The sequence below is a fragment of the Megalops cyprinoides genome, chromosome 14, assembly GCF_013368585.1.
Source record: "Megalops cyprinoides isolate fMegCyp1 chromosome 14, fMegCyp1.pri, whole genome shotgun sequence".
Taxonomy (NCBI): domain Eukaryota; kingdom Metazoa; phylum Chordata; class Actinopteri; order Elopiformes; family Megalopidae; genus Megalops; species Megalops cyprinoides.
Genome location: NC_050596.1, coordinates 21804627 through 21819492, shown reverse-complemented (window position 1 = coordinate 21819492; position 14866 = coordinate 21804627). Strand labels below are relative to the sequence as shown.

Here is a 14866-nt window from a genome sequence, read left to right as displayed (position 1 = left end):
CCCCAGCAGAAGTGAGGTTACTGCGCATGCCGTATTCCAGAGGAAAATGTGGTCCCCGTATGAGTTTGAGAATAGTGGCATTCCTTCAAAAAGAGTGCTCGCTAGAGTCACCTTTGATGGTGGCCACCCTCTGATGGGGGGAAGATTGGCGGCCACCCACTCCGCACTAAATCCCACCCCCATGCCCCCCACCAAGCCTTGCCCTCAGCTGCCTTTGGTTCTGGTGAGGGGCGCAGAAAGAGTGGAAAAATGTACAAAAATAACGATTGGAGTTGAAAGGGTCTAGCAGCGGTCTGATGTTTTTGCCCTGCCCCCTCACCACCCCCTGCACCACCCCCACCTCCCCCACCCTCCGGCAAAAATCAGACACTGAATACCTTGGTGGTAAGAAAGAGCCCTAAAACTGATTTTTCATCCTACCCAATGAAGGGGAAAAAAACTGCAGTGTTTGGCAAAAAAACAAAAAAAACAAAAAAAAAAAACTATTATCTGTGTCTAATAAAACAGTGACAGTCCTTATCATGCCATGTGAATAATGTTGTTACACCTCCATTACAGAAAGCCACTTCAATTCCATCTAAGTATGCAAAAAGTTAGCATATCTTCTTAATTGACAAAATGCTTAAAGCAGCTGTGGTTTAATCAGATCATTGTATGTGCTCTCCTTTAGAGCCAATGGATACAACTTACCCTTTTCTTATTTTGAAAAGTAGAATGTTTTCCCACTGCATCTCAACAGGAGACAGGTTGCTGTCGAGAACAAACGGCTCACTTGTATAGCTTCAGCAAAGGTGTCACGTTGCGCCCTGTTCTCATTACAACCAAATGGAATCTGATTCAGTCTTGTTGAATAATATTTGTAAAACCTTCCATACATGCCTTGCAGGAGAGAAACGTAATTCAGCCAGACAAAATTATCGGCTAATTATGTTTTGAATCAAAGGCCCAGTAACTATTTGCATACACATTATGCAACTTGAATAGTGAACTGAATGGCCCTTAATATTAAGCTTCATAGATTCTGTCACAATGCCTTAATTAGAATAGCAGAGTCATTGTCTTTTCATTTTGACACTAGATCACTTAGAATCCTATGTACCTCAGTAGATAATGCAGGGACTCCTTTATGTGTGAGCTTAATGGGACAAAATAGACCTCTCCTTTTAAAAGCAAACCATAGGAATTCACAGTTTAAATTCTACTATTTTCCCTCCGTTATACGCAGAAATCCAGATTGTGATAGTTTGTGTAGATATTTGCATTTGTGCATTTAAAAATAATTAGAAATCTGCCACCTTGTAGTTCTGTCTTCTTATTCATATTTTTAGAATTTTATATGCCTTCTAGTCATTTGCTGTTATGCGTTTTAATTGAATTTCATTATATACTGTGCAATTAACAGGCACAAAGGACATATTGAAAATGATAACAATTGTAGTGTACAATGATGTGAGTATGTGAGAACGTTGGTATTAAAATCTATTTTTATGCCGGTTTAATGAAGGACTATATTTTATCTCTGTTCTTCCCTTGCAAGACAGTCAGTACGTATGTAACTGCAGACTATTGGCTGTGCACAACACACACATATACAGACAAAAAAAGACTCTTGTATTCGGTTATTAACCCTTTGTCACCCAAGGTCCACAGTGAGGAAAAAGGTGCACTGAAGAAACTTCAGTGACTAAGGTGATTAGTTGGATGTAGCTTGCATTTTATAAATCAGACTTTTAAAGGCCATCAGCTTGGTGCATCCAGCCAAGCCCATTGCTCAAGTTTCATTTTCTCATGATCGCTGAATTATTCCAGGGAGCCAATCAAGTTTGATTTCAAGCTGAGAGATTTAGTTTTAGATCAGTAACAGTAGGTTGAAGTAGTATTTTTTTTTCATCAAAATACCTTCTCAGTCTATTGAAATTATCCAAAGCTGTGGACAGCTTAAAATACACCAAAGACATTACCCACAATTACTGACAAAATGAACAGGCACCTTACTGATACTGATGTGATCGGGGTGTAAATGTGACTTCGCTGAATGGTGTGCCAACATTTTCATGAAATGTTTTTTTTTTTTTTTTTTTTGTGATCACTGTTATTATTGTTTGCTTGACACCTGTATCTCTTACAGTTTTACACATGTATGTTATACCGTTCTGATCTACTCAAAGTGTATTTGCTGAAATAAACCTGGTTCAGTACATTATTTTCAAGGGTCCAACAGCAGTCTCTGAAATGCTGTTACAAGCTTAATTTATTAACAGATGCGCCATACACCATACAGGTCCTCAAGCCACTGCATATTGCTGTGGTGGTTTTTTTTCTTTTTTTACTATTGATAATGTAAAGCATTCCAAGCATCCGGGAATGCCATGCCTCTCAGCTATCACACTTTTCACGATGTAAATAGACAGTCACATGTTTTATCTAGTATGTCTCATGCTTATTTTAAACCAGCGATCATTTATTGAATTGACCTGCATTGCTCAGATAGCACAGTCGTGACAGCAACCAGTATTCTTTTGACAAGCAGAATCAGTCGTTTAATGTCAGTGGAGTTAATATCCGCAAGAGATAAAATGATTGTAATTTTGGATATTGAAATGTATGATGTAAAAGGTAAAATATTTAAATGGCTGATTTGCAACAGCAAACGGGTTGAAAATCAGCGCAACCAATCAAGACTGAGTTCTTGGAATAGTTTTCTAAATATCTTTGCAGCTTATAAATGTTGTATTTCATGATGACCGTTTGTAGTCATAGATAAGTAAAGCATTCATATTGCTTTGTGTATGAGCATGGGAGGAGAACAAAATAATATCAAGGTACACATTTAAACAAGAAAGTACTAGTATTAACATATGAAATGTTTGGGAGATCATTTTTGCCACTATGGGAAGTCTGGTAATTGTCAATCCAGTTGACAGAGGAGAACTCTTTTTTTCACAGTTTGTAATCTCTGTTATGGGAGTAAGATCTGAGCATTTTTCCTAAAAACAGCTGGTAATGGAGACCAGACCTTTGCCTTTAAATCTTTTCCCTCAGTGTAAACATGGATGCCTTCCTGAAAGCAGTACTCAGACTAACTTTGCATTTCACTGTATGGGATAGAAAAGGGAACATCACTCCTTTTATTCTTGATGCAATTCTTATCTGATTTTTCAGAGAAGGTAAGAAGGTAAGAGCATGCCTCAGAAGCCCCAGGTGGTTTCATGCACTTATGAAAAGGGTTAGCTGTAACCTTCTGTTTTTACATTTGTTAAAACTAGAGGCTGTATGTCTCTGATGTTGGGGTGCAGTTTGCTTTAAATGGTAATCTGAGGGAGCATTAATATTTTGTTTCGTTTCAGGTTGGAAGCTGTTCATTGTGGCTGCTATCCACTGTGCCCAAAGACTTTGGTTTATCCTGAAATATTTCCTGGTGAATATTTTGTTGATAAGTTATATAAGTTGATTGTCAGTACATCACACTGTTATCTGTCTAAATTTGTTGACATGCTGTAAATGCATGTAATGTCATATCCAAGAGATGGTGTTTTACATGTTTATCTAGAGGGAATGAGTAAACTGTTTTAGAAATGCTAGATATTTTGACCAAGGCGTTCCAAATGGATCCCAGTCAAAACAAAAAACCTGAGCACCAGTTGTCAGGGAAAGCATCTGCCTGTTTGGATTCACTGAAATTTATTTCTTGCTGTTATTTTCAGTCTAAAGAACTGATCATTATATTTTGCACGTATAGGATTTCTGTGTTTTCCATTCGATACAAGACTGTTAATTTATCCGAAGGAAATAAGCAGAATACTAACTGACACGGCGCTGGACTGTTTTGCATTAAAAAATCCTTTTGAGTCGAGGTAACTGCGAAAAAATCACGCTTTAATAATGTACAACACGAGACGGCGCAGAGCAATGTGCATTTTTAATTGCTAAAGTGACTAATATCTAGGTTCTGCTTTGAGGTTTTGTTTCATTAAATATGTATTTGGTTACTTTTTTCCCGGCAGCTGAATATCTGTACTCGACACCTGAGCAGCTCTTTAAGAGACTACAGGCTTTTTGCAGGAGGCCAGATGTCGCACGAAGACATTCTGTCAAGGTAACTATTGCACAAAAACATATGCATCTCTTTCATATTACAGTAATAGAGGAGGTTAATATTTAAAGGAAACAAATAAGGTCGCTGCTCTTTCTGTAAATTAGGTGAACAATGCTTCTTTGTAAAGTGAAGGGAAACAGATGAAGTGAGCTGATAGGAAAGGAGTTATAGCAATTCCTCTCTCTTTCTGCTGATTGTTGAAATGGCTATGCAAAGAGTAATAAATGCGTATAATCACCAAAGTCTACATGCAGTCGAATGTAAAAATGACAGATCGTTCATTGTGGGCATTATTTTCCCTTGTCAACATTGTGGTCGTGTTCCAAAATGTCAAACAAACACTCGTAGGAGTATCATTTAGGACCTGAAAAAATGAATTTGTTTCTAACACTTTTCCAGAGTACAAAACAGAAATGATCTGTCTGACCTTAAGAGGGAAGAGTGATAAATACAGCTGTTGAAAAGCCAGAGTGAGAGTGCCAGTGTCAAATGCCAGTGACACCATGTAATCTCCAATATTCCAATGATTAGCGCACAGCTAATATTCACATCTGGGTCCCCTTTCGGTGGCCCAGATTATTCACTGACCCCGTTTACTGTCAGCTCCATCATTAGAACCATGAAATAATTCAATGTTTGAAAGCAATTTCATGATGCATTGCAAACAATACGATAATATTTGAGCAAAAAAAAAAAAAAAAATTAAAAGATGATGTATTCCAAGGCACAGTTATATTCAGTAAGCTTGTGATGTGTCAGTCGCATTATGTCCCAACACACCTTTTGTTTCACACTTTTTGTTTTTTTTGTTATTTCATACGTAATAATGCCTTAATGATTTTTTTTTTTAAATCTGTGGTAACCATTAAAGTTGCCAAATCAAGATGAACAAAACAAAAAAAAATGTTTTAGTGTCAGTTTTACTGTTTAAATAGTATCACTGTGTTTCACTATGTACTGCCACACAAAAGGGACCATAACAGTTCAAAAAGCCCCCAGCACGTCCCTGTAACCCTGTGTCTGTACAGCAGGCTTGTTTTTCTAGGCTTTCACTTCAAAGAACATTGCAGGCTGAGCTGCAACTTTGACAAGACTTCAGTCTAATCTCTTAAATTATTGTGATTTTTTTCATTATTGAAATGTGGAAATAAAAAAGGGGGTGAAATTAAATCAACACAGTCTTTATGTGTGTGTGTGTGTGTGTGTGAGTGTGTGTGTGTAAATAAAATCAAATAAATACTCAGCTGATATTTTGTAGTTTACTGACACTGCAAAATGAAAAGGTTGCACAGAAATTGTATTCCTAAATGTTGTGTTTAATTCATGGGGCATGAGAGCATAGTGCTCACTGACAGGAGAGAGAACGGTAAAGGGAGATTCAGTCAGGATCGTTCTTGGTTAAGGTTTCATGGCATTTCTAATTCCACTCTGTGTGTGTGGGGGGGGCTGTACTAAAGGAAATACAGATTCATTGATATATGCATGCAAGCATTATATTTGAATTCACTAAAGAGCTTTAAAATGGTCTGGCCAAGAGGGAGGTGGAGGGAGGTAAATGAAGGAAACAGCTCAACCCTTCAGCTGGCTTCTGGGACTGAATAATTGATTGCTTTCAGAAAGCAGATACAAGAAATGTCAGCAAGGAGAAATACATACGCAGAAGCGGCTAGAGGTCTGGAAACCGGGCTTCTAACCTGAGGGCTGCAGGTTCAAAGCCATGGTGGGGTACTGCCGTTGTACTCTTGAGTTGTGTGCTTGACCTGAATTGCTTCGGTAAATATATCCAGCTGTAAGTAAATCCCACACGTTAGATAATTCGCACCGAGCAGCTTGCCGCATGCACATGAACACCAAATGCTGGAATTTTCCATTGTAGCATAAAGGCATTGTAGGCCCTTGTTATATAACCAGTTTTTTTTGTCTTCAGTTAAGAGGAAAAATAATTTGTCCAATACTATTAAACACATGTAAATATGCATCAGCACTTTAACCTGATTGATATTTAAAGGGGATCTCCTCATTTCAGGGCCCCTCCTTGGTGATACAGGATAGGCAGAGAGAAGCGAGCCCACCTTAGAGACAACTGCTGCTTTTTAACTGATAATGAAAAGAAGACTGTTGAAAGTGAAAAGCCACCCACTAATTAATCATGCACATCACCAGTCCACCCACACACTCTCTCAACCCAAAGTCCGAGGGAGATGTTTGCTGACAAAAGTTTTTCTATTGAGCGTGAGTATTGTCAGGTTTATGAAATTTGTATCTTCCAAAAGTGGGCCAAACTGCTCCCTGCTGACAACCGTTTCCTACTCTTGAAACGCGTCCGATATTTTTGTTTTACGTTTTGTATTTAAAAAGACACCCCCACCACCACCACCCAACCCATACGAAACAAAACAGACCCTTGCGTGTTCCATTCAAAGGCTATTTTTTTGCAGACATTGGATTTGAAATGTGAGAATCTTATGAGACAAACGAATATTGATTCCATCTTGACTCTGCGCGTTCTAGAATGTTTCAGCCTTGCCACGGCGATGAAACGATGCTTAATGAGGGGGGGTGTAACGTGTTTATGGCAGCTCTTGAACTTCTATTGAAGCCGCGTGATTTCCATTAAAGGTAACAAGAACTTAACCAATCCCGTATGCTGTGCCAGGGCTGTAAAGTCCCCTTTATCCTGGCTCTCATTAATTGATTGAAATACATGCCAGCAAACCTTGTAAGCATCCATCATTCACTTGGTAACCATGCGTCTGATATGTTATATTTTACAAATACCATTCCTGCACTGCATTGAACATTTTCTTCTCCCATTCAAAAAAATACAGATTGCCGTGTGAGCAGAATACACAATCCTGAAGCCCTGTATTACTTTTAGTTTTTTTGTGGTCATTCTCAAAGTATTGATTTTCAACTTTTTTTCTTGTCTTAATTTGCCTTTACAAAGAGATTTGGTCTTTTAGATGCATATCACGCAGTAACAAGAAGGATGACTTCTGACTGCATAGTTTCAGAACGGGAAATAGCTTTGGACAGAACAAAAGCTTTAGAGAAAGAAGTCTTTCCACAGGTATTTCCTGTGAACCTTTCCAGCTTTCCCATTGGCTTCATCCACTCTCATGTCTTTCTGCTTAAATGTGTTTTTTGAACTTGTATATTAATTAGGTCTTGTGAATGAATTACGAATTGGAGTTGTTCACTTTCTTAAGATCCGTTGCTACAAGATCCATTGCTATGCATTGCCAGCAGGTTTGCCGCTTTATTTTGATTGTGTAGCATATTGAAAACAAATGTATTTTTTTCATTGAACCCAGCACACTCTCCCTTTTTAAATTGTGCATTGTGACCAAAGGTCCTCAGATCATAGATTTCTTAGGAAAGACAAGTGATTACAATCTCTGCTGTCCTGTATATTTTAAAAGGCTGTTCTCTTAAAAATGATCAATATGTTCCCTTAAAAATAATATAAGTAGTCAAAACAAGCTTTCTGGAGGAAGTCAAGATTTTTTGTCATGGAAAGATGAATGTCATGGAAAGAGTTAACTTGGATAAAAAGTTGTTATGAAGTTTACTTAAGCGCAAGCATGCAAGTCCATGGTCCTTACAAGACAGTTGTCTTTTACAGAACTCAGGTCTATGCCCTGTGTAGTGTTGTGTAACCTGCAAGATCTTGTATGCTGCTGTGTATATGATATATTGTATATCTGTTCTTTTTGGATTGTCAGTCAGGCACTGTTCGATTTTAGCAGTGTTATTCATGCCAGTTTAGAGGGAAACATCACCTCTCCTACTCTGTACATAGAAAAACAGATCTTCTCAGCATATGCTCAGCTTCTGAGCTTTAAGTTTGGATTTCAATGTTGAGATCTCCTCTTTGAAGTGTTTGGTGTTTGCACTGACCTGAATACAAAACAGAGGTATTGACAGCATTTTTGTCAAGGGCCCCCAGGACATAGGTTTCTGCAGTAGGCAATATTTTGTATTAAAGGAAACTGAGGGCTGCTCTTTGGGAAATATTAACTCACCGTAGTGTATCTTACAGTTATTGTTCAACATGTATTGAGATAGAGCTTATGGCTCTTTGGAAAAATATTTATGTACTTGAAAATTAGCCCCAGGGAAATTGCTTAGTTGGTTGTTCACAGCGCACACTGAAGGGCCCCTACAAGGCAGATTCACAATTACTGTGTACTCTCAACCAAAAATTTACCTGGGGTTTTATTTTCTCGTATAGCCACCTGAGGTGTCTTTTCAGGTGCTCTCATTCTTTTAAAGTGGCCAGGGGTTAACTTCACTATTTTACAATTTTCATGTAAGGTTTTGTCTGCTGTTTTCAGGGGAAACAAGTCAATAATAATTTGAAACCTAATCCCGGAGAAAGGGTTTGGGATGCTTGCAGTTAAGATTCACACCCCATTGTAGGCATATTCTGCCCACAGCAAAACGTTTTTTAAAATCCTCAGATAACTAAAACATTTCTTTGACAAAAATTGAAAATGACTTTGTTAAAGACCAGAGGTTTGATTTTAAGGTTGTGAAAGTGGTGAGCTTTGCCAGTAATGAAGGGAATATTCCAGCCTTCTAGCCTTAAGAAAAATTCCTTGAATCATTTATGCCACCTAAGGACTGTACAAATGTGCTGTTCTCTTCACCTCCCCACCACCCCACCCCAACTCTCTCTCTGTCTGTCTCTCTCTCTTTCTTTGTCCTTCTCTGTCTGTCTGTCTCTCTGCCTTTCCCTCCTTCTCTCACTCCTTTATAGGTTGATACAGCTGCGTTTTCCTGGGACGCTCTGAGGAGGAAATTCGGGTCTCTTCTGGCAGCCGAGGCCAGCGAGGTTTTGTGACAGATGGGGTGAAGTCACAAACTTGCTGCCCGCAGTGGAATCTACAGAACGTTCCATAGCAGGCCCATATTTACCTGATCAGAGAGGAGCATGGTGGGGTGGAGTGGGCTGGGGCAAGGAGGGGGACAGAATGGGGACAGGAGGGAAAAACCGTGGAGGAAGCCATTGCCTGGCTGCCATAGCTGTCATAGCTGACACCGAGCCAGCTGCCACAAACCTGTGGTGGCCTCAGATCTCCCCTCCCTGCCACCACCCCGGCCTAAATTAAACCCATACTCACGCAGACGTTACCCTGCCTGCACATGTCCCCAGATTCCCATGCAGGAGACATTTTTCTATTTTTTTTTTTTTTATTCTTTTTTTTTTTTTTTTGGTACACGGCAGGGGAAAAAAATAGAAAAGGCATAACCACACTCATGTATCCCACATGTGGTGCCACATCGAATTTCCGGTTGAATCTGTTTTTATCCTTTGCGCCGGATGCCACGGTGCTGGAATCTCTCTCTCTCTCTCTCTCCTTCCCGACTCAACGGCGGCCAAACTCGCAGCTTCAGAGGCTTGCGCGCTTGGCCGCCATGCCGCCCAGGTTGCCAGGTCACCGCTGCGTCCTCGAAGGACCACAGGGGCCTTGGGGAGGACAAGAGCACCTCCGCATTTATTGGGTAAACCTGCACCAGTTGTTTTTCAGGTGTGCTGGCACACACCCTCTTTTATGAATGAATGACTGCAGAGAGGGCTTTAAGGGGAGGTATTAATAATAAGGACTTTGGCAGGTATTCCCTCGCTCCGCAGTGTAACATTAGCATTTAATTAACTCTGAAGAAAGCGGCAAGATAAACAGCTGTAATGCAGATAGGGGCTGGGAATATGGTGCACAGGGCCGCCTATCTGATGAAATCAGATCCAACGTGTTTGCCATTTTTTCTGCTGCCCCCTCCCTCTTACTGTTGGGAAGTCAATAATAATAATAATAATAAAAAAAGAAACACAGTCACCACAACAAGCAAGTAATGATTCATAATTTATTTACTATTAACACCGTGAGGCCTTTTCGTGAAAGTCGGAGGATTAATGAACTAGCGTAATTACAATCTTGAAATTAAATACACGCTTCATGAGGTAATTCAGACTGCGAAAGTAAATCACTGTGTGGCATTTCATTTAACGCAAGGCTGCGGCAGTCATGACAGAAGTGACACGCTGCAAAATTTGACTACACCCTGTTTATTACCTTGTCGTTTGTTATGTTGCTAACTGGACAGAGGGAACCAAACACTTCTCAATTCGTTTCCAGCAGTCAGTTAATTTTGCCCGTTTGTGTCAGCCCTACAAGTTCCATCTTAAGAAAAACTCAAACTTATGATGTCACCGTGTAAGACCGTAAATGTCCCCAGTTTTTCCAAGCAGGATGGAATTGATGCTCCATATTTATTTTCAAGATTATGGAGAGATTTAATAATGCCTATTTTCAAATGTCTAATTTTGTATAAATGGTGTTTATAAAATACTTGCCTCCAAAGATGGATATATGTGTTGTTTTTTATGTAGACTGATTGAAATCACAGTGCTACCTCAGAAAGATAATCCCAAATACAGAGTTCTTGTCTTTTTTATTTCTGACAGGAGGTGTTGTGTCCTTTTGTAACTGTGAACAACAGCTGATCTGAAATGCTGGGTTTCCAATCTACCCAGCTGAATCAGGGCACAAAGGTGTGTCACTGTGGCTGTTGGGTCTGGGTCCAGGACCTGCGCTGCACCATTTTTAGGACTAATTAACACGGGACTCTACAGCGAGCCACAATCGAGACAGGGCGTTGCTGAATACTTCACTGGGGTGTCATTTTAAGGAGAGACGAGTCAGTTGACATTGTTGTGTGAGGCTTAGCTCTGCTCTCAGCACCTAATCTCCTTGTCGCTTGCTGCTGTCCTGTCTTGCTTTCTTTTACACTTGTCTGTTTTCCTGCTCGGACCGCTAATAGTGTGACACCAGGCCAGGAAAATATAAGCAATATAAGCAATATAAGGCCAGTCAAGAGAGAATGAGTGAAAGGCAGAATCTTGGCTTGATACAACATAATGATTTACTTCAGTTCAAGTCATTTAAAAAATGTTAATATTTATGTGTAACACTTTGTTGGAAGGTGGGGGATGTGGGGTCTGGTGGGGGGGGGTTGTTTAGTGGTGATATTTATAGACTTTGCTGAGGTTACGTGGGCAGCTGGGTACATTGCAAAAAAACTGTCCTCCTACACAGCTGAGCGCAGCTGCAGTTTAGCCCCAGGCACACCTACCCACAGTCACTATCTAATGTATTTTACATTTTCCCAGATGAAAAAGGCGGAGGGAGGGAGGGAGGGGGGCGGAGGGGAGAGGGGGTCTTTGCTATCTTTGTTCCCTTTGTACCCTGTGTCAGCTGACACATGGAAACTGTAGTGCAGGGTTTTGTTTGCCTCTAATCTGTAATTAGGGATTCTGTGTACTGGGCCTCTGCATTGTGGCTGCCTTTCCAATTGACAAATATTAGTAAGGGATCGTGGTCGCTCACCGCCGAAGCCAGAATAATTATGTTACTAAGGCGCTTTTCGGCGTCATTCGAATGATAAACAGCCCAGATTTGAACCCTGCCATTGTCCCTTTGAGCTTTTGTCTTGGGGGAGACTGGCAAATTCCAGTTTCTCTTTTTTTTCACAACCCGTGGAGTTCAAGTTGTACCTCTGCCAAAAAGTTTTAGAAACGATTTAAGTACATGATGGTAAATTGTGAAGAAAAAAAAAAAAAAAACTATCTGCTAGCAGCACTGGTATCGATAATAATTCTGTGTGATTTCTTAATAAGGTTTCTGTAATTGTAGGAATAATGTTTTGTTATTTAGTTCTAGTTTGAATTTAAATTGTATTTTCATGTAGATAATCATGCTATATTGTAGCAGAATAATTCTGTTGAAGGAAATATCCAGATATTTCAAGTTCAAGCCTGAGCTGTGTCATCTGCCGACAAAGACCAGGAATCCACAACAGTGGAACATGATTGTGCTCGTTCTGCCAGGGTTAGGTGGGTCTCATTGTCCCGGGTGGCTTCATAACACTGCTCTTGACACCCTGAAATTCATCAAGCTCCTTAGATGATGTCAGGGAGATGCACCTATCCTCTGTTTGCCATTTGCTGTGATGGTGTAGTGTGAGACTTGCAGTGTGAAAAGTAGTCATTGTTTGCCTGTGAATGTATTGAGGATTGTGTTTGCTGTACCCAAGCACTCTTAAGTGAATGTAGAGAATGTTGCAGTGAGGCAGGCCAAATGTACATCTTGCTATTCCAGAAGGGGAAAAAAACATAAAAATCAGATCATGTGTTATACTAAAATGACTCCATATCCCTCCAAACACCATGCAGAGTTTACACAAGCTGGTGATTTTTTCTTAGCATCAGGTTTGTGTGTGTGCGCGCGCGCGTATATTCGTGTGTGTGCTTGTCTGTGTGCGTGTGTGAGAGTGGGCATGTGTGTCTGTTAAAGATGTGAGAAAAGGTTTGTTTGATCAACTCTAGTCATTTTAGGATACTTAACTCTTTGATTGTGCCTGTGCTTATTAATAGCAATCACAGGCTTTAATTGCAGGGTTTCTTTTCCATTTTCCATTTGCTTTCTTTTAATGTTCCTGCAAGAAGGCTGAGATCATTGCACTCGATGCCAGTGTTTATCAGTTATGTATGGGACTTTTTAGAGACGTTAAAGCTTCATTGAAATTTAAGAAGTGTTAAAATTATAAGGGAAGCTTGCTGGAATGCAGAGTGCATTTTGGATGGGGCATTAGATTTCCGATTCCTGTTTTTTTTTTTTCTTTAATGGGACTGACTTTGATACAGCTTATATTATAATTTCCAGTCAAGGGTAATACATTGAAATGAAAAGCTGTACTAAAACATTATTAAATGCATACACTTTGGTTGTGATAAAATTCCATTGGCATCTTGATTTTTACCCAGAGTGAAACTTGTGACCGATGTGTTCTTGATGATGAAAAAGCTACGAAAGTGGGTCTTGACAGGAAAGCAACGATATATGAAATATGCACTGGTGAACCTGGAAGCTGTAGAAAGTTAAAGTTTTATTAATATTTCATATTTTTTTCTGACAGAAATTCAACCCCTCGGTCTTATATCTGCTGGCTTTTTTTGCTCATCAGACATGCACCCCCCCCAGCGGATCGAACCCAGGCCAGACCCTGGCCTCCGCAGAGCTGGGTGCTGTACTCACTGCGCAGGGCTGCCAGAACACTCACAGAGGCAATTAAATTCTTGACAAAACAGACATTGTTAAGCCTGAACAGGAGCCAGCTTCATCAGGCGTTGAAACTCAAACAGATCCATAAAAAGACAAACCCGGATTCTGTTTGACCTGTAAACCAAAGAAAAGAGACTGTCCAAATATTGAAAGTGTTACTGCACTGAATATACCCACCACCTCCCCACCCCACCAATCTCATGTGGCTCTCCTCTCATTGCATGCTGTAACTGACGCTCCGGTCTGTCTAACTACCACATCATATGTTTTAAGACAACAGTTTAAGCAACTGTTCCTACGGTACATTATTTGTTTTGTCCTGTCATCACAGTGCCCATCAAGATCAACTACAAATGTGCTGTACAACTTTTAAAAAAAAAATAAAGCTTGCTTTTTTTTGCAACTCAAGGAGGACATGTTACGATGTGGCGGTGAGATTGAATTCCTTCCTACGGCCGAAGCACACTGACACCCTCCCGAGTGAGTTCCCTGCATGAGGCTCTGCCCAGCGGCCCACAGGCCTGCTGGATGTTTCTGAGAGAAGCGTCGCTGCCTTCCCGGCAGTAACACTCCGGGGAGAATAGGGAGCCCCACCTGGCGAGGGTCCTGCTCCAAAAATTCAGCTGAGGCTCATCTGATCTAGACCTTTGCCATAGCCTGACTGCTGGGGAGAAACCGTGGTTAGACCGGGCTGGCAGCCTACTATGGGGAGGGGGAGTTAAGGCACCCGCCATTCTTGAAAGGAAATGGTTATAAAAAGGGTATAGTAACATTTGGACCTTATTTCCTGCTACTGTCAGAGAGAGAGGAAAGAGAGAGAAAAAAAGCACACAATAGGGGGAGAACCTAATGCACCATGGTATTTAAATGCCTCTTGGACATGAGAACTTAATAAAGAAACTTCCAGTGCATCCATTTCCACCACTTCCCTGCTTAGTATATTAGATATTAGATTTAATACAGGCTTATTTCCCCCACAGTCATCTTTTACTATTTGATTTAAAATTTCAATTTAATGCCAATGCCAGGGTTACATATAACACATTAAACTGCTCCATAACAGCAATTATGGCAACCTCGAGCATTAAATTAAAAGCATTAGCACAAAATTTGACTGTAGTTAAGATAGTTGAAATCACACAGGTATCATTATGGTAAATCAAGTGTGTTAAAGAGCACATCAGGCCGTCCCCTGAAGAATTTTCTCCAGTTGTACCACACGATTATAATTTAACCTGTGTATTTAGCCGGAGCTTGAAATTAGCATCCTCTAGATGAAAGTCAGGAAGTAGACAGACTCGCTGGGCAGATTCATAAGTGTGTGGCCAACCCAGCACTTTTCCTTGGTTTTATTTTCTCACAGAGCAATTATATGTGCCTTTTGAAACCTGGAATAGTGGAGTATGCAGACACACATGACAATGCTTTACCCTTGAATGTCATTTTGTAAAGGTGTTGTCTTGCTGATCTATTGCAGAAATTCCATCTGTAATTCATACATTGCTCTGTTGATGTATCGCTGTATTGATGAAACATTTGAAGTGATCTCTGGCATCATCTAATTATTTTTCTGATGATCTTTGCAGTTGTTCATTTGTGGTTGAAATCCTCCAATTCCAATAAATTGGCGCTTCACACACATGTA

The 14866-nt window shown here is 40.2% G+C and overlaps 1 protein-coding gene across 1 annotated transcript in view; it reads left to right on the top strand.

Moving 5' to 3' along the window:
• Positions 1–9248, top strand: part of gtdc1 (glycosyltransferase-like domain containing 1) — a 48280-nt gene extending 39032 nt beyond the window's left edge. Inside the window, exons 7-9 of the mRNA XM_036545581.1 lie at positions 3348–3418; positions 4005–4096; positions 8859–9248. Coding sequence (XP_036401474.1) covers positions 3348–3418; positions 4005–4096; positions 8859–8942 — 247 coding nt within the window. The 3' untranslated portion in view covers positions 8943–9248. The remainder of the gene's footprint in view (positions 1–3347; positions 3419–4004; positions 4097–8858) is intronic.
• The last annotated feature ends 5618 nt before the right edge of the window (positions 9249–14866 follow it).